This window comes from Lepus europaeus, chromosome 12, assembly GCF_033115175.1.
Source record: "Lepus europaeus isolate LE1 chromosome 12, mLepTim1.pri, whole genome shotgun sequence".
In the NCBI taxonomy this organism is placed as follows: domain Eukaryota; kingdom Metazoa; phylum Chordata; class Mammalia; order Lagomorpha; family Leporidae; genus Lepus; species Lepus europaeus.
In genome coordinates, this window is record NC_084838.1 from 12133121 (window position 1) to 12160214 (window position 27094).

Sequence of the window (27094 nt, forward strand, 5' to 3'; positions counted from 1 at the left end):
TGGCTCCTATCTGACCTCCCCTCAAACACTGCGTCGCCCGTCCACCACCCCACCCCTGCCCAGACCCCTACTCCTCTGCAGCCGAAACAGGAAACTCGACTCTGAGGGTCTGAGGTCTTGAGCACCCATGGGTGCGTGGGACCTGGGCGGGCCCATTCATAGGGAACCTCCACCTCAGCTCGCCATGGCTTCCTGATGAGGACATAGACTCCGAGAGGCTGAGCGACTGGCGAAGTCACACAGCCATGGAACCATCGCAATTAGAACCCAGATCCGCCCCGCACCCCCGCCAGCCCTGACCACACAGCCCCAGAGGGACCTGGACTCACCCTTTCCTTAACTGCCACCCACAGAGAAAGAGCAAAGGTGCCCAGAGGACAGGCAAAAACACCCACAGTCCTGGCGTCCGTGTCCGGCTGTCACTCGGGCGCAGTGTGACACCAGGTACATGAACTCCCCTCTCTGAGCCTCAGTGTGCTCATCTGTGAAATGGGCTGCCACGAGGAGTGGGTAAAATGGCTTCAGCGTGCACGTCCCCACCCCACAGACCCCACGCAGACAGGCGAGGCCGGGCGTTGGGCCCTGGGCAGTCCAGGTCCCCCCAGGCGGTGCCCATGCCAGGAAAGAACGAAGCCGCAGCGGCAGGCAAGCACCAAGCCGAGCCGGCAATTATAGAGCTGCCAATTACAGCGGCTTCAAGGCGTGGGGCTGCACCCGTTAGGGCCGTGAAAGAAGGGGAAACAGCAGAACAAGCGACGCTGGCGACAGACCTCCTGCCTCTGCACTTTCACAGCCACTGCCCCCGCCACCTGCAACCCCCTCTCTCACCGTCCCCACCCACCCAGTCACTACTGAGCCTTTGAGACCCAGCTCCACAGTCTGTCCTGCAGGACGCCTACCCGGCCCTCTGGGAGCAGTCAGTCCCTCCCAGGTCCTCTGTGCAGCCTGCACACTCTGTTCCTTCCACCAGAACCCTCTCACCGCTGCGCATCACAGGGCAGGCCTCAGTCCAAACAGCACCTCCCACTCACACCACCTCCAGGAAGCCCCCCTGGGTTTCCCCCATCCTCAACTGGAAGAGAGCATTATTTTATGCGCCACCAAGAAGGATTAAACTGTGACAGGCCGCGCACTATAACCCGCAAGGCCTCACAACACACGGAAACAAAACCCAAGCGCCCTAGGGGTAGAGCAAGCGCGGTGTGCCAGCCACTGAGCTAACCTGCCGCTGGACTCCTCCCCCCTCCCAGAGCCGGCCCGGCTCTGGGCCCTCCACCTGCCCCCTCCCTCGCAGGACAGGACCCCTGTGTGGCCCCCCGGGGCGGGGCCGAGCCCCAGAGAGGGGAGCAACCGAGGGAGCGGATACCTAGGGCAGGGGAGGCTGGACGCGCTCCCGGTCCGTGAGGCTCCAGGAGCGGGGCCCGGGGGGTCGCGGAGCTGCACCGCGGGCCAGGCGGTGATGGTGGTGGTGACGCAGAGATAGTTACCGTGACCCGGAACGGGGTGGCGGCCGAGGGCTCCATGCTGGGGCTCTTCTCGGAGAGGCTGCCAGGCAGGCTGCGCCGGGAGCCCGGCCTTTCTTGGGGCGACTCTGCCGATGGAGGGAGAAGAGAGGTTCGGTGAGAACAGTCAGGCACCCATCAAATGCTCCCGCCACCCCCACCTAGGCCAACAGACAAAGTGGTCTCCCCCCCAAAATGGTGCGGCCGCTGTGGCAGGCCTGGAGGTTCCCACAAAACTGAAAGTCAGAATTATAGCACGTCCAGAGAGCCCGCTCCCACAGGTAAGCCCGGAAGAATTGAACGCAGGGACCCAGACCCTCGTGTGCAGCGTTATTCCTGGCAGCCCAAGGTGGTTACAATGGCAAACTGTGCAGCATAGATTTTAACCACAATTTTTTTTTTTTATTTTTTTATTTTTATTTTTTGACAGGCAGAGTGGACAGTGAGAGAGAGAGACAGAGAGAAAGGTCTTCCTTTTGCCGTTGGTTCACCCTCCAATGGCCGCCGCGGTAGCGCGCTGCGGCCGGCGCACCGCGCTGTTCCGATGGCAGGAGCCAGGTGCTTCTCCTGGTCTCCCATGGGGTGCAGGACCCAAGGACTTGGGCCATCCTCCACTGCACTCCCTAGCCACAGCAGAGAGCTGGCCTGGAAGAGGGGCAACCGGGACAGGATCGGTGCCCCGACCGGGACTAGAACCCGGTGTGCCGGCGCCGCAAGGCGGAGGATTAGCCTAGTGAGCCGCGGCGCCGGCCAGATTTTAACCACAATTTTTTTTTAAAGTTCCCATGGCACTCACTTTAAGCCCACACATCTAGTGATGGAGTGAGCGCCCTGTCATTGGAGGGACACAAACAGATCGCCGAACCCACTCCTGGGATGCCGCTCTGGGTGGGAGCCCGGAGGACCTCCCAAAACCCTCGGGCCTAAGAACCTGTGATGTCTGACTTCCACTTTGGATCTTCCATCCAGAAGTTTTAAACTCAGGGGGCCAGCAGAGGCCAGGCAGGGAACAGAACCAAAGAAAGCAGCTGTCACTCAACTCCGGGGGTGGGAGGTCGGTGCAGCCAGAATTCTGGGGCTTTGTTTTTAAAGATGGAAACAGCCAAGGCTGAAGCCAGGAGCAAGGAATTCCAACCGGATCTGCCATGTGTGGGTGGCAGGGACCATCACCCGCTGCCTTCGAAGTGCATTAACAAAAAATAGGATCAGAAGCCAAGCAGCTGGGACTTGAACTGGCACCGTGATACAGGATGTCCATGTTGAAAGGGGTAGTTTAACCCACCACCCCACAATGCCAGCCCCAAGACCTGGGTTTTTAAAAACATGGTGACAGCTCATGGATGTGAAACCTCCCGACTCGGTGCAGCTGGAGGCTTCCCTCGCCGGGTCCCCCACACGATGCTGGGCACCCACAGCCTCTTCATTGCCCCGGCTCTGGCCCCAACAGACAATGCCCTTTCCTGTCGTCCTCCACCAGTCTGACCCATCCTGCAGGTGGCCCTGGGAGACACCCTCCGCCCCCAGCTCCCACCCACTCTGGCTCCTATAGCAACAGCTAGACCTGAGTATCTCCTTCAGTGCCCCCATTTGCACAGCGTGTGTGTGTGTGCACGCGCGTGTGTCTGTGGAACTCCCACCACCCACGCCTGAGCAGGCTGCATGCCCGTCTCCCCAGCACCCTGCAGGGATCCAGGTGCACAGTGGCACTTGGGAAAGACCTGTTGCCTTGCAGGGGGAAAAACTAGAGAAGGCTGAGGTTTCCCTGGTTTGTGAGAACACACAGGGGTGCAGAGCGAGAGGTGCACACCCAGGCACTTAGGTGCACACGACCCCGTCTGGACACTCTCTGTGCACACTCACGGCAGGGACACAACGAGGTGGGGGTGCACAGAAATGCTGGGAGGAGCAGGCTTCCCAGACACGGAAGTGTGGAAGAACAGGGCTGAGCCCCGCCCCCAGTGAGGACACGCTCCACCCCCGAGCCCCGGTAAAATGTGGGACTGGTCCCGGGACAGGGGCTAACCCAGGCCTGCCCCACCCAGCCCTGGGCCACCTCTGCCCAGTGCTGCCCATCTCTCAAGGTCTCTGCTGTTCCGCCTGTAGCACTTCCTACCCAGAACCTTCCTCGAGTCTCTGCTGCTCCCACGCAAGGGACAGCCACTGTTTCTGGAGGTTTCCTGGGGAAATCTCTTCCCACGCTCCCCGGGCTGCCTTCAGCTCTCCCAGCCTCCCCCAGCACCGGCCTGAGCTCCTGTGTGTGTGCCACCGCACCCAGGAGGGGGTGCCCTCTTGTGCACCGTGACAGCACACATCACCACCCATCACCCCCATAATGGAGGGGGTGGGGTCTTCCCATGACCTCTGTATCTGTCCCATTGGCACTGTGCTTTGCCCAGGGCGTTGGTAGCAGCTCTGTTTTACTAGAGTGCAAACTGGAGCTGAGGGCACAGACATAAGCCCTGAGTCCCACACCAGGTGAGTGGCAAGGCAGGAAAGCAGACCCAGCTGTGTCTAAACCCCGTGTCTGTGGCTCCTGCACACCTGAGCCCGCCAGGTCCCAACACCCAGCCAAGGGACCAACATGCAGCAGGAAGCTTGGAGCTCACAGCTCAGGAGGGGATGCAAACTCAGCTATACATACACACACACACACACCCTTACACAAGTGTGCACCCCTATGCATGCATCCACACACCACCACACACACCTACACACACTCCTGTGAGTGCAAGCTCACCTACACGTGCATACACACGCGCCCCAGGCATGCTTGCACACGCCCCTATACATACACACACATCTCTGCCTGCACACCTATGTGTATGTGCATATTACACACACACACGCACACACACCTACACACACCCGTATACCTGCACCTACGTGCAAGTACACACATCTGGCCACTGCTTCACAACCGCGTCCTGGGCAGGTGAGCTCTCATGTTTCTAAGCAGGAGTCACCGGGTAGGACACAAGGACCCCCGTGAGACCGCCTCTCCTCCAAGACCAAGGCTGATGACCACCAGGCCCTGCCCACACCCATGCCTGCAGCCTCCAGGGTCCAAGCCAGGAAGCTCTCAGGTTGCCTGACCCAACTTCCCATTTTACAGGAGACAAAGCTAAGCTAAGGGGGAAGGCATGTCCATTAACCCCATCCAACAGGTCTATGGCAAAGACTCTCTCAAGTGCTCCCCAAATAGCCTGAAACCCATTTAGGAACCCCAAGAAGGTGGGGACCCCAGCAGGAGGCTCCAGCGCAGGGCCCCACACCCCAGAGGAAATGGAAGGGGAACCTGGGTCCCTCCCCAGGATCTCCTGTTTGCCATGCCTGCCTCCCACTGTGCGCTGCTGACCTGCAGAGAGCGTCCACCCAGACAGCGCTTCTGGGCCCTTAGCTTCCATGGAGCTCGGCTAACGGGGAGTCCCGCGGGGCAGGGAGGAGACCCGGGGGCTGGCTGTCCCTCTCCACCAAAGCTCCCAGCCACCACAGGGGTGACCTTGTCTCCTAGGCCCTCACCTTGCAGTCCCCAGACTCCTCCCCACCTCCTGAGGGTCTCACTGGATCACCCCGACTGCCTCAGGCCCTGGGGTCCAGCACCGCCCATCCTGGGTCCCCACAGCTGCCATTGCTCTGCAAACGGTCCCCCTATTAGACACTCTTCGAGCAGCGCCCTGCTTCCTGCTGGGCCCCGGACGGCTCCAGCAGATGGACTCAGTCCCCCACCTACTGATGGGAAGCTAGGAGTGAGAGGAGCTGCGCCATGACTGTGGTCACGCTGGACCTCGGGGAAGAGGCCGGGCTCTCTCCTGACCCAATGCCCCAGCTGCCTGCAAGGAGCGGGCACCTGCTAAGAGCACCAGGCCCAAAGCTAACAACAGCCACATGGAGTCGCTGGCTCCTGGCCACCACCATCCCTCCCCTAAGGAATCTTTGCAGGTCCTTTTCTCCTAGCCTCCTCCCTTACAATTCTTTCTTTCTTTCTTTCTTTTTAAGATTTATTTATTTATTTGAAAGGCATAGTCACACAGAGAGAGAAAGAGTGGCAGAGAGAGAAAGAGAGAGAGAGAGAGAGGTCTTCCATCTGCTGGTTCACTCCCTAATTGGCCGCAACAGCTGGAGCTGCACCAATCCAAAGCCGGGAGCCAGGAGCTTCTTCTGAGTCTCCCAAGAGGGTGCAGGAGCCCAAGGATTTGGGCCATCCCCTCCTGCTTTCCCAGGCCATAGCAGAGAACTGGATCAGAAGTGGAGCAGCTAGGACTTGAACTGGCACCCATATGGGATACCGGCACTACAGGCAGCGGCTTTACCTGCTATGCCACAGTGCCGTCCCTCCCCCACACCATTCTAACACCATTGATATACATAGACTTTCATGTATTGCATTGTAGACTGTATAGGGGAAAAGATCACTTTTTTCCCTCCACCCCAAAAACCAACATCTTGCCTGTCTGAAGGTGGGAACTGCATGTTCTAGACCCTCTCAAGTGCAATCGCACACAACGACCCAGGCAGCTGCGCTCAGCTCCATCTTCCAGACAAGAAAACAGTCTCTGAGAAACAAGTGATCTCTAAAAAGCCCTCCAGGGAGCCAGCACTGTGGCAAAGCAGGTAAAGCCTCCACCTGCAGCGCCTACATCCATGTGGACACCGGTTCGAGTCCCGGCTGCCCCTTTTCCAATCCAACTCTCTGCTATGGCCTGGGAAAGCAGTAGAAGATGGCCCGAGCCCTTGGGTCCCTGCACCTGCATGGCAGACCCAGAGAAAGCTCCTGGTTCCTGGCTTTAGATCAGTCCAGCTCCAGCCATTGCGGCCAACTGGGGAGTGAACCAGCGGATGGAAGACCTCCACCCCAGCCTCTGCCTCTCTCTAACTCTGCCTTTCAAATAGATAAATAAATATTTTAAAATGTCTTCCAGGTACAAAGCCAGTGTGGACACGGAGAACCCCTTAAACTGTCCCCCAAATCCACACTTTGGTCTTCAGAGAAGACAGCAGGGGCCTGGAGCATGAGGTGGAACGAGGAGCCCAAGCTGGCACTAGCAGACTGGATTCAACCTGAACTCTGCTGTGTGACTCCCAGCTGGTCCCTTTCTGTCTCTGAGCTCCCGGTTTATCATCAGTGCAGTGAGGGAGGGAAGAGGAGCCGTGGCCACCTCCACTCCCCACTCTCCGTTACCCAGGAAAGGGAGGCAGGGGGTGGCAGCAGTCCTGACTCTGCCTCTGGGGCTTCCATCAAAGTCCTGGCCCCAGCACCGCCGTCTATGGCTTCTGACTCAGCAGCGCACCTTTTCTCACCGGGGCAGGTTGGGGGATCAGAGCAACACAGCCAGTGCAAGCAGACGCTCAGAGAGGCTCACACAGCAGGAAGCTGGCACTCCTGGGGACACAGCATGGGCAGAGAAACCCAACGACCTCTTACAAGTCTCCCCCAGACCTGGGAGCGGGGTCCAGGGGCCTTCCCTCCCCTCACCCACTACGTGCCCTCCTCATGACCTCCTGGATGTGCAAAATTAGGCCACGGGCCCAAATGATCCTGCACTGCCCATCCCCTGGGAGACCAGGGCTGTCTTCCGATCTTGGCAGCCACCGTGAAAGAAACACATTTTTTAACCTTCATGTGTTTGCAAAATAAATAAATAAAGAAAATCAGTTTCATTCAAATGCTGCCGGCTTGGTTGCCATGGATACCACTTAATCATGAAGGATGACTGTTACTTGTTCCCATGGAAACACGGCAGCCTGCGGAACATCCTGTAATTTCAGACAAGACACCAAATTTCAGTTGTCGGGCCCAGATCTTACTGCTGAAAAGAGGGGAGGCAGGAGTCTCTGAAGCCGGCGAGGAGAGAAGTCGGCAAGGACTCTGAAAGAGGCGGCGAGGGACGGGGGCCTGTGTGTTCCAACCACAGCCAGAAAAATGCAGATCGAAACTCCCAGGCACTTTTCAACCCCCGCTGCATAGACTCTAGACGGGTCCAAAATCGAGAAGAAATTGAAACAGATCCAGAAGCTAAAAGGAACGGGCATGCCTCTCCCATCACTGTGGATGGCATCCAAGGGGCACGGAGAACAATGAAACAACAGGAAGGTGCCCCTGCCACCACGCACACTCTGAGACCAGGAATTTCCCTCCTACGTACCCCGTCTTGGGAAAAAAAACGCTTCCTCCTACCCACGCGGAGAGCTGCCTGGAGAGGTTCCTGGCAGCACGGTTTGTAGGAGCAGAAGCGAAGTAACCTAGGTGTCCACCAACAGGGGAGCGACTAAGCACGCTTTGGGACAGGCAAGTCAGGACGATTCTCCCGGGCGCGGGGCACGCACAACGCAACAGCACAACCAAGACCCTAGATCTGCACAGAGCAACAGGAACACTGCCTAGAAACCTGAGGCAGAGTGGAAACTGTCAGTTCCAAGAGGAGACAGGGTGCAATCCACACACACTCCATTTTTCACAATGTTCCTTGCAGGGATGGGTGTGTGGCACAGTGGGTTAAGCCACCGCTTTGGGACGCTTTCATCCCAAATCAGAGCACCTGGCTTCAGATCCAGCTTCCTGTTAACGCACCTAGGAGGCAGCAGCAGCTGGTCCAAGGGTTTGGGTTCCTGCCCCCGACATGGGAGAGCCAGATGGAGTTCCTGGCTTTGGCCTGGCCCAGCCCCAGCTGTTGTAGGCATCTGGAGAATGAACCAAGGGACAGAAGGTCTCTGTGTGTCTATGTGTATATGGATGTCTCTCTGTCTTTCAAATTAATATATATTTAAAAGGCCAGCGCCACGGCTCACTAGGCTAATCCTCCGCCTTGCGGCGCCGGCACACCGGGTTCTAGTCCCGGTCGGGGCACTGGATTCTGTCCCGGTTGCCCCTCTTCCAGGCCAGCTCTCTGCTGTGGCCAGGGAGTGCAGTGGAGGATGGCCCAAGTGCTTGGGCCCTGCACCCGCATGGGAGACCAGGAGAAGCACCTGGCTCCTGCCATCGGATCAGCGCGGTGTGCCGGCCACAGCACGCCTACCGCGGCAGCCATTGGAGGGTGAACCAACGGCAAAAAGGAAGACCTTTCTCTCTGTCTCTCTCTCACTGTCCACTCTGCCTGTCAAAAAATAATAATAATGATAATTCATAGCTTTATTTGTCATAACGAAAAACGACTCATTGTCCTCCTATAGTGCATCCATCACCCCAAGGGGCTTGTTCCCAACGGCCCCCACGAGCCCGCCCCGACTCCCACACCCTGTGACCGCCTGCCCTCCCCAGCTGCCCTGGGTGAATCAAGAGGGAACAATCTAGACACGGGTGTCCTTGAACGTGGAAGAGGAAGGCAAAAGGTGAGGGAGGGGAGGTGGGAGGCAGGAGAGCAGCTCCACCTGCCATGCTGGGATAAACTGGCACAGGCGGTCACCAGCCACGGACAGCCCCGGCCTCAGCCAGAGACTGGGCACGGCCCTCGGAGGGCAGATCGCCCGCAACGAGACACAGACCCCGGTCCTGCATGGCAGGGAGCTGAGCCCCGCTAACAAGGGCGCAAGGGACGTTCCCCTGGGGGCTTCCGACGGGGCAGCTGGAACACACACACAGTGACTTGAATCAGCTGTGAACAAGTGACACCGGAAAAGGCAGGAATATCACTCTCGGGCCTGCGAAGGGGTGCATTGCTGCAGGGGGTGAGGGGGGCTGGTGTGGCGACAGAAAAGCTTCCCCCCCCCCCCCCGGGGAGGGTGGTCTCAGTGTTGATGGGGCAGCCCCGCGGTGGCCACACGCATCCACACCCGCGGCGTCCCCAGGAGCAGCTGGGAGGTTGGTCCGGCATCCCCAGCCCCACCGGGACGCGGTTCCCTGCACCACCGCCTCTGCTTCCCCCAGGCGCCCCTTCCCCAGCGAGCTCCCGGCAGAGCAGGCCCGCGGCGCGTGCGCCCCCTGGCGGCCGCGAGCCCGACAGGTGCGCCGCTGCGGGAGGACAGGTGGGCAGGCAGGTACGCAGCCTGGAGAGCTTTTTTTTGCCGGTGGGCGCAATGGCAGCCTTCAGGGCGGGCTGTGTTTCTGGGAGCCCTCGGCAAGGCTTCAGCCACTGCCTGCCACGTCAAAGGTGAAGCTTGCGATGGCCTCTTTAAGTGTAAATACACTCGCCAGTCTGTGTGATTAAGTCAGCTCGCTTTTTGTAGGTACTTGCCCTGCACAGAAAACCTCACAGGCAGGAGTCAAAAACCGTTGTTTCTCGAAGTTTCTCTTCGGAGAATGGAACGCAGGACTACGCTGTCGACTGAGTGCAAAATAATTCAGACTTCCAAAAATGAATCGCCAAATTCCGACATACATAGGGGGTAGAAGGATGCAGTACAGACTGTACCCTCTGAATATAATTCAAGAGAAAGGAGAGAGAAGCGAGAAGGAAACACAGAATCAGAAAAAAAATTAAAAGCTGCATCAAAATCGACAGCAGCCCAAATGACAAGGAAGCACATAAAGAACAAAGCGGACCCAGAAAGGAACCACCCTGGAGAAGGACCAGCGACTGGTGCTCCCGGGGGGAGTGGCCAGGAGAACCAAGCTGGGAGCCTCAGGTGCAAACACCCCACGCTGCAGGCCATGGCATCGTCGGAGGCCCAGCTGCGGCTCCTGTGTGTCTCAGTGCGCGGCAGCATGCAGGTGGTGGGGCGGGGAGGTGTAGGGCAGGCAGGGGTGGGGCGGGCAGGGGTAGGGCAGGCAGGGGTAGGATCGGAGTACAGCCTCCTGTAAGCACCTACTTTTCACAGGCAGCCAGATGAAGGGTGAGTTTGCTAAGACACCATGTTCCTAAGTTGGTGAGACCCACTGCACACTTCTTCCAGTTCAGCCTTGGTCCCCCATCTCAAGAGACAGGGAGGAGAGACGTTGCTTAACCAAACAAACAAAAACATTTACTTGAAAGGCAGAGCAATTGAGAGAGAGACAGACAGACAGAGAGATCGATCTTCCATCCACTGGTTCACTCCACAAATGAGCACATGGCCAGGGCTGTGCCAGGCCCCTAAACCCCCATCTGGGTTTCCCACTTGGGTGGCAGGGACCCAAGCACTTGGGCCAGGTTCCGTGGCTTTCCCAGGCGCATCTGCAGGGAGCTGGATTAGAAGCAGAGAAGCTGGGACTTGAACCGGTGCTCACATGGGAGGTCAGCACCGCGGGCAGCGGGTTCGCTACACAAGGCCAGCCCTGCCAAAGTGGCTTTGCAGGTGTGAATAAGTGAAGAATTTTGAGATGGGGAGATTACTGTGGATTACCAGAGTGGGTCTGCAGTAACCACAGGAGACCGTGTAAGAGGGAGGCAGAACGTCGAGCAGAAGGGAGAGTCACGTGGGGCCAGGAGCCACGGAACGCACGGAAATGGATTCTCTCCTGGAGCCCCCAGAAGGAAGGCAGCCTGCCCACACCTTGACCTCAGCCCGGAGACCTCCAGGACTGGAAGATCCTGAACGCACGGTGTTGTAGGACACTAGCCCATCTGCTGATCCAGCTCATTCCACCTGCGCGGCAGATGGAGGTGTGGGGGGGTACCCTTGGCTTTCAGGGCTCCCAGTGCGCCCCCTACAGCCGCCTGTAGGAAGAGCAGTTCCCTTGTAGGAACAGAGCAGGGACACCCATGTAGAATGTCACCTTCTCGCTCCCTCCGCCGTGCTTCAAACGACACCTGTGAAAGGACAGGAAAGCCACAAAGAACAGGCTACCAGGCTACCTTTGCTGCTTGGTTTCTAGCACTGCGAGGAGACCCCTCCCATCTGCACATTGTATCCTTAGCACACATACTAATTACATCAGTGACACTTCTTTAAGGCATCCAAGTTCTAATTATAACACTCCAGAGGGGGCCTGATTACCAAAATCTAAGTCTTCCAATGCATTATTAAACCTATCTTATTTCTCACTTCATTCATTAATTATAAACGATTTCTCCCAAAAATTTCACTTCAGTACTTAATGTTCTGTACTTTTGTTTAAAAACTGTATTATTAAGTTCAAGCACCATGCCTACACCATATAACATGCTTATTTTTTCTGACAAATTAAAACAGGCATAAAGTCCTAAGAGTATATAGGGGGACCAGTGCTATGGCACAGCGGGTTAAAGCCAGGGCCTGAAGCATTGGCATCTCATATGGGCGCTGGTTCAAGTCTTGGCTGTTCCACTTCTGATCCAGCTCTCTGCTATGGCCTGGGGAAGCAGTGGAAGACGGCCCAAGTCCTTGGGCCCCTGCACCCACGTGGGAGATCTGGAGGGAGCTCCTTGCTTCGGATCAGCCCAGCTCTGGCCATTGCGGTGATTGGGGGAGTGAACCAGTGGCTGGAAGACCTCTCTCTGCCTCTGCCTCTCTGTAACTCTGCCTCTCAAATAAATAAATACATCTTTTAAAAAAGTTTCTTTACCTTTCTGTTTTTGACAACTTGGAAATGAAATTTTAAGTGATCTCCAAACTCCTCATTGACTGATTTAACACTAACAGCACACTGAATCTCGGTGTCATTTTTAGCCTAAGGAGCGGCTGACTCATCGACTGCATATCAGATCCCGTAAGGGACGTGAGGTTATAATTTGGGAGAAACTGCAGAACAGATCATTTCATGTTCTAGAATAGATCATCACTTTATGTCCTAGGCTAGCCCTCGGCTCTGGGGCGGCAACAGATGCAAACTTAACCCTCCTGCTGCCAGCTAAGCCAGACTCACGGAAAGCCCTGGTCTCACGCCTTCAGCCAGCACCCACGAAAGCCCTACCCTGTCAGCCTACGGGGAGGGGAATCTCATACCCTTCATGGTGATGACCAACAAGCACCCAAAACAAATTTCTAACAAACAGATCATGCATGAGGCTGATCACGGAAAAACACAGGGGACAGACAGCAAAGACGTATCTTCCAAACGGCCAAGGTGCACCCCGTTCAAGGACTGAGGACGCCTGAAGAGGGCGTCTCTCGGCTGCTCCATGGATTCGACGCAGTCCCAATCAAAACCCTAGCAGGCTTTTCCAAGACATCGACAGGCTGAATTTTCAATGTCGATGGCGAAGCAAAGGATTCAGAGCAGCTGGGCAAGCTGGAGACAGAGCTTCTGTTAGCTGCTTGGTCTCGAGATGTTTTTCACACACTGGAAATGCAGCTCATGGAAATGAGACGGCGCGGGACCTGTCGATCAATCCAGACATAGGCCTACACACAGGTGCTCAATTGGTTTCAAAATCAGTGCCAGGGTACACCGACGGAAGAGAAAGACATTTTTTTTTTTTTCAACAAATGCCTCTAGAACAATTATATATCCAAGTGATATAAACAGACTTACAAGGAATGGTGACCTTGCCATGGATGCTCGCTCGCTCGCTCTTTTTATCCTAAAACTGACTCCTGTAAAGACCATCAGCTCCAGACTCAACAGGAAGAGACTGAAGTGTGGATGCTAATGGCAGGGTTCCAGCCCGATTCTTCTCTGAATCTCAGGGTTGCCCCCTTCTGGGAGAGAAGCCACAGTCCAGTGAGGCAACAGGGCCCCAGTCACTCAGGAGGCGGCGGGGGAAGAGAGGGGGGTCCTCCTTCCCTCAGCTCCAGGATCCCAGCTCCCATCCCAGGAAGAGAGGCGGGATGTCTCGGAGTGTTCCCATTCTCACCATGCCGGCTGTGGGGAAGGCCTCCCGAGGCGGTGCAACGGCGGGAGCTCGTGGTCTCTCCCGGGGAACTGGGATCTGAGGTCAAACTGCCTCCAAGTTCAAGTTCAGGATGTGGTGCAGCGACAGCATCAGGTGAGACACAGGGATCATCCGAGACACCCGTCTCTGCCCTGAGATTTTCAACATAGAGGGCTTGCGTGCAGGCCGGGAGCAGCACCTCCCCAGAGGGGACCTGGACGCTGGGTCCTCAGGGAGAGCCTGGGGTCCCGTGCAGTGCCCGCCTTTCCCGGCAGGCACTGTTGGGGTTCACACCCTTCTTGCCCTCTGCTTGGCCTCCTTCTAGTCCAGGAAAGAGCCCTTGAGCTCTGCGGCGTCTGTAGACACCGATTTCCGGTTCCTCATCCTGGAGGCACCTCCCCTCCAAAGAATTCCCAGTCTTCCAGAAAAACCCAACTTCCCGGCCACGCTGGAGATGGATCAGCTGGCCGGAAGGCTCCTCTCATGCCTGCGGTTCACTCCTGGGCTTATTTTTTCCTGTACCTCTTTGACTTGCCACCCCAGGGTCTGCTCCAGGGTGGGCGGAGCTGGCGTTTAGGCTGCGCTGCTGGAATTCTGGAGACCAACGAGATGCCAGGCCGTGCGACTTCTCTAGGTCCATTTCTTAAAAATCATTTTGAAAGCAAAGCAACAGCCAGAGATCTCCTATCCACTCCCCAGATGCCCACAACAGCCAGGGCTGGGCCAGGCCACAGGCAGGAGCCTGGAACTCCACCTGGGTCTCCCACGTGGGTGGCAGGGCTCTGACTGCCTGCCAGGGTGCGCACTAGCAGGAAGCGGGACTCCAATCCAGTGGGGCACCCAAAGGGGCATCTTCGCCACCGCACCGAACACCGGCCCCATGTCCCTGTCCAAGTCACAGAAGGCAACACAGTGCTGAAACACACCCAGGCAGGGACCCCTCACCTGTATACAGCCGGATACCCCTGGAGGGGGGAGGGCGGCTTAGCTATATCAGAGGTCAGCAAGCTTCGACTATCAAGGGCCTGACAGCAGCTATTTCAGGCTTGTGCGCCCATATGGTCCCTGTCTCCACTGCGTGACAGCAGCTACCGACAACACGTAAACGACTGAACGTGGCTGCATTCCAATAAAACTTTATTTATGGACACCACCATTTGAAATTCGCATAATGTTCACACGTTTAAAATATTATCCTCGTGATTTTTGTTCCAATCACTTAGAAAACGTAAAAACTTCTGTTAGCTCACGGGACGCACCCTCACACAGGTGAGGGGCTGGGTTTGGTGGGTGGGTGGGCATCTTCTGCTGACTCGTGTTGTACCTGATTCATTTGGTTTAAAGATTGATTTATTTGAAAGGCAGAGTTACAGAGAGAGAGAGAGGACGAGCGAGCAAGCTTCCCTCTGCTGGTTCACTCCCCAAATAACCACAATGGCTGGGGCTAGGCCAGCAGAAGCCAGGAGCCCAACGGGCCCAAGTACTTGGGCCCTCTTCCGCTGCTCTCCCAGGCGGGTGCATTAACAGGGAGCTGGAACAGAAGTAGAGCAGCTGGGATTCAAACCAGGGCCCATACGGGATGCCGGCACTGCAGGTGGGGGCTTAACCAGCTGTGCCACAGCGCCTTCTGACTTCTGGGAAGGAAACACAGCAGGCAGAGCCATGTTCACGTTTGTTAAATCTGAGAAATGGGTGCTCGGGTGTCTACAATATTATTTGTAGTGCTTGTCTCTTGTGGGACGGCTCAGGGGAGGGGGAGGGGCACGCGGGCCCACCTGCAGGCTCCCAGCTGCTGGGTGGAGCAGAGGACCGGATCATGTGGATGGTTAACAGGAAAGCCAAGCTCCCCTGGGGCCTGGTTCCCACCAGACTCCTCCAACGCTGTCATGTGGCCAGCCCACCCCCTCCCGACTCTCGGCCCCCAGGCCTCCAGCGCCTGCCCACCCTTCTGCAGCTGCTCCCCAAAGGACCCCCCCATGGCTCTGCCGTGCCCCATCCCCAGCCCTCGGTGCCCGCCTACTCTTCCCCACTTCCCATTGCCTCTCCAAGGGCTGCCAGCTCCCACCCTTGGCCGTGGGAGTGATCCTGGCCCTCTCTCTCCTGCCCTTTGGGAATCTCAGGAAGCAGCTCCATTTTTACAAATAAAAACAATGCAGCAACGTAACATGGAGGGTATGACTCCATGATCACCTCCTCCTGCGGCATAAAATAGATGATCTAACCCCAAAAAGGGCCCACGGAGCGTCCTCTTGGAACACAGGGGAGGGGCTGCCATGGATTCCGGGGCTGAAAATGATGTCTTGGGAAGCTCACACCAGTGGCCTCGCCTTCGGGTCCTCATCTGGCCAAGGGCCAGGCAGGAGCCCACAGGGGCCCTCAGAGGGCGGGGCAGCCTCTCTCCTGTCAACCCGTCCTGCCCTGCCTGCTGCCTCCCTGCTGCCACCTGCTGGCCCCTTCCGGGTCCCCGGCAAGCGTGAATGACGACCTGGCCGGGTCCCAAGCCCTCACCCAATGTAGCTCCTGGGGTTACCTCTTCAGAGGCCCTTGGGGGTCCCCACTCCCCAAACTCCCCTCTGCCGGCTCAGACTCAGTGCCTCGTGCAACAGCAAGGCCAGCTTGGTCATCCAGGATCACTGATGGCCACTCTGCCCCCAGCCAGTGGGAGCCCGTTTTTGCTCATTAATGAACGGTTACCTGGTAACAGTATCTGGAAATAAATAAGGGTATCATTGTATGCAAGCATGCAGGTGAGGGGAACAGAAAAACATCATTATCATTACTGCTATGTCCCAAGTCCTCCTGGTCTCCCTGTGGTCCGCCAGGGGAGCCCACACACCCCTTGGCTCACCACTCAAGGCCCCGCGTGTCCTTGCAGTCACACCATCTGCTATGCTGATGACAGCACACCTTCCCGGAGGCTCCGAGGGGGGCGCTGTGGAGCACGGCCTCAAAGCTGCCCTGCTCCGCCATGGGCGGGGGTCTGTTGGAACCCAGGCCGCCCTTTCTAGGTACCAATTCTTTACTATTGCTACCACTACTACCATTACTACTGTTACTATTACTATTATTATTATTATTATTATTACTATTGGAGGGCTATTGAGATTCTCCTCACTTCCTCACTTATGCAATCAGGGGAAACCACAGCACCAGGAGGAGCCGCTTCCAAACTCAAGGCCACGTGGGCCAAGTTCAGCCGGATAATTAAATATTGAACAAACGCTGAAGTGCTTCTACTGGATGGGGATGGCTAAAAATAACCACCTGCCGCTCTCCTCCCATGGCACACAGGCAACCCCCCACATCGCCCGCACCGTCGGACAAGCTTCCCGGAGCAGCGCGGGGGGACCCAAAAGCGGCGCCCCAAATTCCTCCCAAGCGGAAGACAGAACTTCAGCTCCCAGCAAGCTCTGACTGTTCCTGACCAGGAAATACTCTCCCTTTCCTGACATTTAACCAAGCGGCCTCCAGAGGAAGGTGTAGGGGAAATATCACGGTCACTGCTTTTCTTTTAAAAATAGCCAACAGGCCTCACGGCGGTTCTAAAGCAAAACACGTCTGCAGGCCCGGGCGTGAGCACGCGGGAGTGGACCCACATGGGAGGGCAAGCCCCCATCCCCAGGAGACCCAACAAGGAGTCTGCTGCCTGTTTCCCTACCCAGGCTACTCTTAGAGAAGCAGCAAACCAACACCAGAACAGGAGGCAGGAATGGGGTGGGGTGGGGTGGGGCAGGTCAGGGTTCTCATCCACATCACTGGGTCACCTTGCGTGAGTGGCCTGGGTTCTGCGGGCCTCAGTTTCTCCAGCTGTCACAGGGGAACAGCCACCTCCTGCAAAGCAGCATGGATCTCCCCAACCTCCTGCTTCAGCGGCTGAGCCAAGCAGGCTCCCAGCCCTTCCTGTACACAGGGCTCCGTCAGCGTGCAGGCAAATGGGGCCGAGATGGAGGGCCTCCCCCCAGCAACCGCGGCAACCCCCCCCCCCCCAACATCTCCCCCATCAGCAACCCTCTGAGGTCAAGACGGCTGCCCAGGTCCACCCCAGTGCTCTCTGAGCCAAACCAACCAAAGCCTGCGAGAGGAAGCGCTGGGCTTCTGAGCACCTGCTTTGGAGTCCACTAGCCCAGGTTCAAACCTTGGCCCTGGTAGTTCACCAAGAAGAGCTCTGTGTCCTCACCTCGCAAAGGGAAGTGATGGTAATGACCCCCGCCTCCAAGAGGGCTGGAAAGTTGGAGGGAGACAGGAGTGAACTGGGAGAGGCTCTCGGCCCGGGGCCTGGCCCCTGGGTTAGCTGGAGACCGGGAGCTCCTGTCTTCCTGACTGTGGAAGGTGATGAGGATGGGCTGGGAAAGACAAGCTGCCCCTCTCCAGGGTCCAGCGAGCTGTGTGGAGTGGGCGCCCCTGTCTGCCCAGCCCCAGGAACCTCACACCAGGGAACAGCGAACCCCTAGCACTAAGGGGGAAGCCGTGCTGGGACTTGCCCAAGAACATGAATGACCGCAGGGCGCAGGGCACAGAGGCTGGGCCTGGGGGCAGGGGCACCCCCGAGGCAGGTGGAGGAACAACTTCCCACAGCTCCGGCGGCCTCGCTGCCCTGCCTCCCTCCCAGGTTTTGGCCAGCTCCTGGGAGATGGCGGTCACAGAGTTGTTGACCATGCTCAGGAGCTGAGGGAAGGGAAGGAGGCCTGCTCAAAGCCAAGGTCCACCCTCAGGGGAGCAAGGGTCTGGGCTTGGGCAGAGCTATGTGACCTGGGGCCGGGCTCTCACCCCTGTAAAGTGAGGGTAACACCAGTATCCCATTGCTCAGTGTCAAGGTCAGCACTGGGCAGGAACTCAGCCAACAGAAGCCATTTTCACCCTCATCACGTGCCCTGAGAGGGAGTGGGCTCCCCAGTCCCTAAGGTATGCAAGGGCTCAAAGGGCGTGAAGCTGGGACCAGGCCCCAAAGGAGGGGCTGTGCCTCAGTAGGAACAGACCAAGGGACAGGCGGAAAAGGGTACAACCTGGCCCCAGAGACGGTATCCAAGGTGGAGGCAGAGGGCCAGGCAGAGGGCCCTCAGGAGTTGGGGGAGGGGCAGACACAGCCCACCCCCATCCTCAAAACTCTCTCCTGTGCAGCCCCTGGGGTCTGAGCTTTGCCTCCCAGGGGGTCTCATGGCAGCTGGGCCCCCAGAGAGGTTGCAGGCCCTGCCCTAGGTATCACACCACCCTCCCCAGCCACACGGCAGCTGGGGGGCAGCATCCCCACGTTCCACATTGCGAAGGCAGCTCGTCCGTGCCTCAGTGTCCCCAGCTGGACCCCAGGGGTGCTACCACCAAGCTGCCACCATGTGAGCCCTGGGAGGAGACCCCAGCAGGCCTGCTGCCCGCATTCCTCAAAGCGAGTTAGAGGGCTCCCAGAACACCCCACTCCAGCCTCACAGGCGGACCCTGAAAGCAAGGGGTCCCCAGAAGGCCGGGAGGGAGGGACAGGCAGGACCCAGGACTAGGAAACAGAGTCTGTGTGGGCACGGGGAAGACCTGACCGCTGCGGGACAAAACGTGCACCAGACCCCAGCACTCAGGATCCCCACGCCCAGCCCGTGGCCGGGGCCCTGGCAAACCTCCCATGAAGATGTGAAGACAGGAATCAAAACCTCCTGTGCCTGTGCTCACGGACATTCAAGAGGTTTCCCGACACACACAGCAGCATGGCAAGATCAGCCCCATCGGACAGACGGGGAAACTGAGGCCCCGGCCCAGTCACACATCCAACCAATTGGTGGCTGTCTATCCATTGCTCCATCCCCCAGGATGAGCCCCAAGCCTTGGTGTATCCCAACAAGTTGGCCCCCTCAAACCAAGAGGGACTGGGAGTCTGGCAGGTTCCCCCTCCACGGGCTGCGGAAGCCCACCAGAAGCCTAGCACACAGCAGGTGCTCAGGACATGACCCAGAGCTGGAGGACGGCTTGTGTCTCTGCTCGCAGTCCTGAGAAGAGCAGGTCAGCCGAGGCTTTCCTTGACTCTAGTGGAGGTAGATGAGAACACCCTGGCTGGTGATGGGGCTCCCCCAGATCCACGGACCATCACCAGCTCCCAAGGGGATTCAAGGGCACAAAGCAGAACCTTGGCATTGAAAGGTCACTGTTTTAACCTGCCTTTGGCTACCACCAAGCTCCAAGCAACCCCCCTCCATTGCACAACTTACTCTACCCATTCTTTTTTCTTTTAATTTAAAGATGTATGTATGTATGTATGTATGTATGTGAGGGGCCGGCACTGTGGTGTAGCTGGTAAAGCCACCATCTACGATATCAACATCCCATATGGGCGCCGGTTCAAGTCCTGGTTGCTCCACTTCCGATCTAGCTCCCTGCTAATGTACCCCTGCACCCATGTGGGAGACCCGGAAGATGCTCCTGGCTCCCAACCAGCCAGAGTTACAGAGAGAGAGAGAGAGAATCTTAATTCTGCTGGTTCACTCCCAAAATGGCTACAATGGCCGGGGCTGGGCCAGGCTGAAGCCAGGAGCTTCTTCTGGGTCTCCCACGTGGGTGCACGGGCCCAAGCACTTGGGCCGTCCTCTGCTGCATTCCCAGACACATTAGCAGGGAGCTGGATCAGAAGTGGAGCAGCCAGGACTCACACTCGTGCCCATATGGGATGCTGGTGCTGCAGGTGACAGCTTAACCCGCTACACCACAGTGCCTGCCCCTGTCCCATTCTTCAGATGGGAAAACTGAGGCCCAGAGAAGGGTCTTGCTTTTTGCCTCACACTGGTCAGACCTGGAAGGCTGCACAGGCTGCTAACCCACCCCTCCACTCCCCTCCCCCCCAGGATGCTTCCCTCTGGTCTGGTCATCTGAAATCCCTGCCGCATGGTTTCGGTCCTGAACAAACACAGCCTGAGGTCATTTTCCTTCCTAACTTGAGCCAGAGGCCAGACAGGCTGCCATGCAGGGTGCCACACCCTCATCTGGGTGTGTGTCATCACGTGCCTGCCAAGGCCACGGGGTGGCTTCCCCAGCCTTGGTACCTCCGCCTGGGGCCCTGGGGTTGGTAAAGTCTGGGACTCGGGGCGGAAGGGTTGATGTCTGCTCCAGCCACCTGCCACCGAGGTAGCCAGGCAGGGGGCTCCCGCCTCCATCTCACATCCTGCCTGCAGCTCTAACCCCGACTGACTCCCCCAACTCAAGGCACTTTTGCAGGCCCAAGTACCATCCCACCCACACCACAAACCCCGTCACCAGCCCTCAGCCACTTTGTCCTCCTTGTCTATATACACCATCTGTGTCTGTCTAGAGGAAGAACAGCTTACACACACCTGTCGCCCTGGTCCCCAGGAGGGGCTTCCGGCTCCCAATGCACAACCTGTTCCCACCATCCCCATGCACAAGAGGTCACGAGGCTTGGAGCAGGGCCGGAGCACAGTTCTGAGCAGACCTCGGGCTGGAACCCAGATCTGACTCCATCACTCTCTCCATCCAGGTGGATTCTTTCCATCTCATGAAACCCGGTTGAAATGTCACCACCTCTGTGAAGCTCTCCCTGATTTCCCCAGGTACAACATCTCTTCAATGACAGTCTTTCCCCCCACCCAGCAGGCTGGCAGCCCCTTCAAGTCCAGGACACAACACAGCCTCCTGCACCTGTGCTGTCAGCAGAGCAGGAGGGGCTTCCTGGCCTCTCTGCACCTCTACAGCCAGGGATGAAGTGAGGTGGGAGAGACAGGTTGTGCAGGGGGAGCGGCAGGAGGAGAGGCCTGGGGAGGTCTGGCTATCAGGTACCTGTGTATGCTCGAGGCTGTTTCCTCCAGGAACCCTCCACTACTGCTAGTATAGTACCATTTTACAGCCGAGAAGGGTGAGGCTGGGAAAAAGGAAGTGACTTGCCAAAGACATTTGGTCTCCCAGACCAAGCCTGGGGGCAGGGAGCCAGGGGTTGGGGGAAAAGCACAGGGTAGGGGAATCCCGGCATTAATAGACCCAGCACACACCTGTGCCGGCTCCCAGCCCCCACTTGGAGCCTTCCGAGAAGGGGATGCGCACTCACTACTTCCTAAGGAAGCTTGTACATCCTTGCATAGCCCTGATGGTGGGAAGCAAGCAGAACGTGAGCGCTCACTGCCCGCCTGGCTGAAGTTCAGGGCCAAGGGGCCCCAGCCACAAGACCAGCACCCCACGCTAGCATCTGCCAGCATCCACGCGCCGGGCATCTGGGGGCCAGTCTCTGCCAGGGCCCTGCTGAGTTTGATCTGGAGCCCCCTCCATGGCCCACCCCACAGAGACCCTCAAGGGGTCTTTGCTGGCTGGGGGGGGGGGGGGACCAGCCTCGCCAGAGCCCCTTTGAAGTCCTCCTCTCCTCCCAGAGAGCCCCCCTGCCCCGCTCCCTCCCTCTCAGCCTGCCCGGGGAAGGAAGTCCCAGGCGCGCTTCCAGGCGAGGGTCTTGTTACTGGAAAAAGCAAAGGCTCCCGTTCGCTCGCACCTCCCCCTCCGCCCGCTCCAGTCTAGGAGCAGCTCTTTCCCAGGGAGCGCACCCAGCACGGCGGCGAGGGGCTCCAAACAAAGGTCCACACCTGTGCCTGAGCTCAAGAGGCGGGGCCAACCTGGTCCCGGGCGCAAGGTCACCAGGCCGGCAGCCAGGCAAAGGGAGGGGACGCCCAGACGCACCTGGACGACTTTCTAGCCGGGCTGCAGAGTGGGGAGGGAGGTCTGACCTCAGAGGCAGGAGAGAGAACCCTGGAGCCCGGTCCTCCCCGCCCTGCCCATGGCCTAAGGGAGACCCTCGCCTCCAACTGCCCCAGGAGGACAGGAGCTGCGGGTGGCCGACGGCAGACGCACAGCCAGGAGGACCCAGGGTCCCTGGCACCCCGGGGCGTCAGGTGGCGCAGTAGCAGGAGGAAGGGCCTGGGGTCAGGGGTCGGGTGGTGCCTACCCCTGGCAGGCCGGGTCCGGCTGCGGGAGCGGCTCCTCTGTCGCTGCAGCCGGGGCCGCCTCAGCAGCCGGTAGTAGTAGGAGGACCTCCCGGTGCTCTTCCTGGCGCCGCCGCCCGCGGACATGCTGCCGCCCGCCGGGCACCGGGCCGGGCCTGGGCGCGCTCACATGGGCCCCATCAGCCGCTCCGGCCCGCCCGGCGGGCGCCCCAGCCTTCTCCCGCGCTCGCGCCGCCGCCGAGGCCAAGGCTGCCCCACAAAGTGGCTCAAACTCCTCCTCCGCTCCCCCGCCCCTCCCCGAGCAGCCGGCCCCGCGGCGGGGGCCTGGGACCGGGAGGCCGGGCTGGCACCGGCCGGAAAGGCAGTGCGGGGGAAATCCCGGCCTGGAGTCGGCGGGGCGAGGCGGCCCGGAGTGCCCCCGGGGCCCCGGGAGGGTCCAGACCCTCGTGCCTGCACCTCGGGGCTCCACGTCCCAGAGTTGGGGCTCGCGGGGCACCCCAGGCGGCGGCGGTGTAGACCGCGCGCACCTGCGCCTAGTGCGCTCTCCAGGCGGGCCAGGCGCGCGCGACGGCCAGACGGGCACCGCGCTGTGGGGACCGGCTTTTATGGGACCTATCACTTTGGGTTAGGGCCCCAGTGAGGTTGGCGTCCAGGCCTGTCCCCATCCCGAGCCCACTGGAGGGGAAAACGCGGGAGAACGCGCAGCTGGGGCGGGGGCTGGCGGTGGGAGAGACTCCCCTTTCCGTGGGGTCCTTGCCCTTCGCGGCTTCAGAATCGCCCCCCGGGGCACGGACTTTTCACTCAGTTACAAGCGCGGCCTGTTTTCTAGAGCACACAGACCCGGGGAGGTCCATAACCAACACCTGTGTATTCAGAGGCTTTTCCAACTCTGGGTGCTTTGCCAGCTTTATCTGGCCCCTGCCCCAAATCACACACCGCGGGGGACTGGGGGAAGGGGTCTCTTCCTCCCACTGGCCCCAGTGCAGGCCAGAACAACCCTCACCCTACTGCAGGGACCAGAAACTGAGGCTGGGAGAAGACAGGGTGCCGGCACCCTCTAAGGCCAGCTGAAGGGCTTTCTGTGAGTCACTCACTCACCTGGCTCAAGACCCTTCCATGGCTCCCCAGAGCATGCCGGCAGCATCCTTCCTTGGGAATTGGGGCTCCAATAATCTGGGTCCAACCAAACCACCCGGCAGCCTCACCTGCGCAGCGCCCCCACCCCCTCCCCGACTACTCTGCAGGCACAGCCCTTACCCCAACACCCCTGCACCAGCGCCCACCTTCTCCAGACCTGCCTGTCCTGGCCCTCAACCCTGCAGAGCTCACATCTTTAAAATGACCCAGACCCCTGCCTACATGAACTCTATCCGCTCAAGAACAGAAAGGGAAACTGAGGCCCCGATGGGCAGGGCTGACCTGCCGCAGGCAGCGACAGGCGGTCACAGCCTGCGTTCACCGCACGCAGACGTAGGGCACAGGGGTGATGGGTGGTCTGGGGGTGCCAGAGGCAGTCTGGATGTCTTCCTCCAGAACAGCTAGACAGGGGGGCCCTGGCAGGGGTGGGGCGGTGTGGGCAGGAATCCAGGCCGGGTTTTGCACCTCACAGGGGAAGCCCCCTCCCAGGCTCCCTCCACCAGGAGGGAGGGCCCCCAGGTCAGGAGGAGCCTGGATCGCAGCTGGAAGCCAGGCGCCTTCCCGGGACAAGGGGGGAGGGGCCAGAGGGGTGCTGCTTCTCCACATGGGGTCTGGGGAGTCCAGAGCCATCAACTCCCCTGGTACCTCTTTAGGATATTGGCCAATCCCAGGGGGAGATGGGGGCCACAGTGCCCCCCCAGGACCACTGGCAGCTTCACTCTGGGATAAGCATTGCCCTAGCTCATTTTGACAGTGGACCTTGGGGGGGGGGTGTACTCTTCTAAAAAGCTGCCTTGGGAAGGCAGGGCTCACAGCCACCCCCAGTCCCCAGGCAGGCTGTGCACCTTCTTGCCATCATGGGGACCACCAGAACCCAGCTGGGAGCCTCCAAATGGGGGGGGGGGGCGGCTCCGAGTGCTGCAGACCCACACCTGGGAAATTTCCAGAATGAACCCCCCCCCAGCCAGCCCCACCAGTGTTGGGGGGGTCTCCCAGGGAGTCCTGATGGGATGGGGTCAAGAGTTCTGCTCCTGGGCCTGGGGTCCCTCTGCCGCAGTTTGTTTCCCAAAGCAGGAGCCAGGCTGCAGCCACCCCTTCATGGGGTGGGAGACAATTTGCTCAGTGTTCTAAGGGAGGGGGAGCAGGTGCTCTGTGCCTGGGGCTCCCAGCAGGCAGCCAGGCAGCAGTAGGGGCATGTGGGGGGGGGGGTACAGACCGCATCTGGACAGAGCTGGGCTCTGGAAGTCTGGCATGGTCTCTGCTTGGCTTCCCAAGTCCTGCTTTGTGCCTCAGTATCCCCACATGCCAGAAGACACTATGGACCCCCAACCTCTGAGCCTCTGGAGGGAAGAAGGTGAGTGGGCCAATCAGAAGCAGCTTTCCCACCCCTTCCTTGGGCTAGGAGGGCACTGCCCACCCCTAGGCCAGCTCAGGCCCGTGGGGAGGCTCAGCCTGGGGTCCTGTGTCCGAAGGGGGCAAGGTAGGCACTAAGAGAGAACTGAGAGAGAACAGCCTGGGCTCCCACCCCTTCTCCTGGCCCAGGACCCCTGGGGTGGGCAGGCAGGCAGACAAAGCTGTCCCATCTGGAACCAATCCTGCTGTGGAGCCGGCCCCCCACAGCCCGGCCATGAAGGGAGCAGCTGCCCTCCCTCGGAAGCCCAGGCTGGGGGAGGAGCACCTGAGAAATACTCCCCACAACCTCTGCCTCCAGCGACAAGGGGACAGAGGGACAGACCCCTTCTGCCCCCAGCCATCTCACTGCCTCAGACAGCCCCCCTCCCAAGGCCCTGCTGATGAGTGAGGCCTGGGGGGTCTATGGGGCTGAACACCAGGTCTGGATTGCCCACTCTGCACCACCTCCAGAGGGGCCCCCAACAGGCCCAGCTCCCACCTCTCCCAGGTGCTGCTCTGGGTGCAGTGGCTGCAGGCACCAAGTGGCCGCAGCTCCTTAAGCATGTTTCTGGGTTTGGATGGCACCAGGAAATGCCAGAGCAGACTCCTCCACCTCCACCTCCACCTCCACCACCGCCTTCACCTTGCCCTCAAAAGCCTCTATAGATGAACTGCCAGAGGCCAGAGCTGTGTCACCAAGTGGCCACCTCCCTCTGCATCTGCACCCCTCCCAACCACCCAGCTGCTCTCTCCCACCTCTGCTGCTCAGGCTGCTGCCACCAAGTCACTCCTTCTGCCCATCACCTGCCTCTCCTCCTGCTCAAACTTCACCTTTAAGACAGTGTACTCCCTGCTTCAGGTCCACTCCATTGGTCAAATAATGGGCACCCTGGAGGCCACACAGGAGGAGCATGGGAATGGACCCAAAGAATTCGGTCTGCGCTCCAGGCGGCCTGAGGACGACCCCCCCCCCCCCCCCGCTGGGACGGAGGTGGCAGGTGGCATTTCAGCATCAAAGACCTGATGCATTGTGGGCCCGGCCAGGGCCTGGCTGCGAGTCAGGGAGGAAGTGGGGTGGGGAGAGGCGGACCACCACAGTTACCTCTGGACAGACCCAGATTGCCCATCACGCACGCTCACGTCTTCCTCCAGCGGGAAGCCAGGTTGCCCACTCTTCAGCCCAGCACGCAGAAGAGCCTGGCCAGCATCAAGGGACGGCTGTGGGTGGGAGGGCAGAGCAGCCACGAGCAGGGATCCTCAAGCACTGAGCCCCCAGGAGCCACTCCCTGCGCAGGGGCCACAGCGATCCCAGGCTGCCTCACCCGCAGGTTACACGCTTGACCTCCAGGGCTTGTTTGGGGGTGGGGCTGGGATTTCTTGCATTCAGCACATCCCGGGAGCCAGGCCCTTTGCGCAGCATTCTCCTACACCCAGTATCTCATTTAACTGCAGGACAGCCCTGGGAGGCTGCCCGGGACTTCTCTTTACAGAAAATGCTGCAGGCAGAGGAGGGGACGCACATTCCCTAAGGCCTCGCACTAACAGCCCAGGGAGCTGGAAAGAGCAAAGGTCATAGGATTTGCAGAGCTGGAGGAGGGGCGACAGTCTAGAACTTTCCGTAGCAGCTGGCTTTGTCAAGGGACAGGAGGCACTAGGGGGGATAGGGTTGAACTGGAGTCTGCCCCGAGCTGCACACAATGGTGTCTGGAGGGCTCAGACCAGTCGGGTTTCCTGTCTGAACGAGGCTGGGTGACGGGGACGGCAGCCCAGCACACATCCGCCTCGCGGGCCAGTCTCAACCGCTCAGCGTCTGCAGCCCGGGCAGGAGTGTGTGGGGGCCATCGTGGATAAGGCCACGGTCTCTGGCCCAGGAGACGGGCAGCCTGTCTGGCAGATAGATGACGTCGGCTTCCGGTTTGTGTCCGGGATGAGTAGCAGGATCCTCGCCGGGAAGGTGAGGAGGCTGAAGCCCAGCTTATCCTAGGGAGGCGCAGACAAGCCTGTGTCCTCCCGAAAGCCACCAATGCGAGTAAGCCATCCGTTGCAGAAGACGGTCAGGGCAGGGCCTGGGTGACCCCGGGGTTAGAGAGCTCCGCCCCTGTCAACATGGGCAGAGCTAAGGAGTGGGGCCGGCGTGCACATCAGCATACACACAGGCAGAGCTAGGGGGTGGGTCCAGGGTGCCCATTTGTCCATGCAGCCAGGGGGCGGGTCCAGGTGCACATTTGTACACAGACAGGCAGAGCTAGGGGTGGGTCCAGTGTGCACACCTGCCACCCCTAGGCAGAGCCTCAGGCACTCAGAGTGCTTTTTATCAGGCCACCAAAGCTGGGCTGAGGGTGGAGCCCCAGGGAGAAGGCAGGGCTCCAGCAGAGGGGGGTGGGGACACGAGTGACATTACTCATCCCCTGGGCCTCAGTTTCCCCATATGAAGTGGTGTGCCAGCCCACCTCCCTGAGATTCCATGAGGATCTAGAAATGTCCCCCAGCCCCCAAACCATCACCT

At 59.2% G+C, this 27094-nt stretch overlaps 1 protein-coding gene across 1 annotated transcript in view; it reads right to left on the reverse strand.

Annotated features, from left to right (window-relative positions):
- Window positions 1–22185, reverse strand: part of DAB2IP (DAB2 interacting protein) — a 111973-nt gene extending 89788 nt beyond the window's left edge. The window contains 2 exon segments of the mRNA XM_062207631.1: window positions 1488–1591; window positions 22062–22185. Coding sequence (XP_062063615.1) covers window positions 1488–1591; window positions 22062–22185 — 228 coding nt within the window.
- Window positions 22186–27094: the final 4909 nt, after the last annotated feature.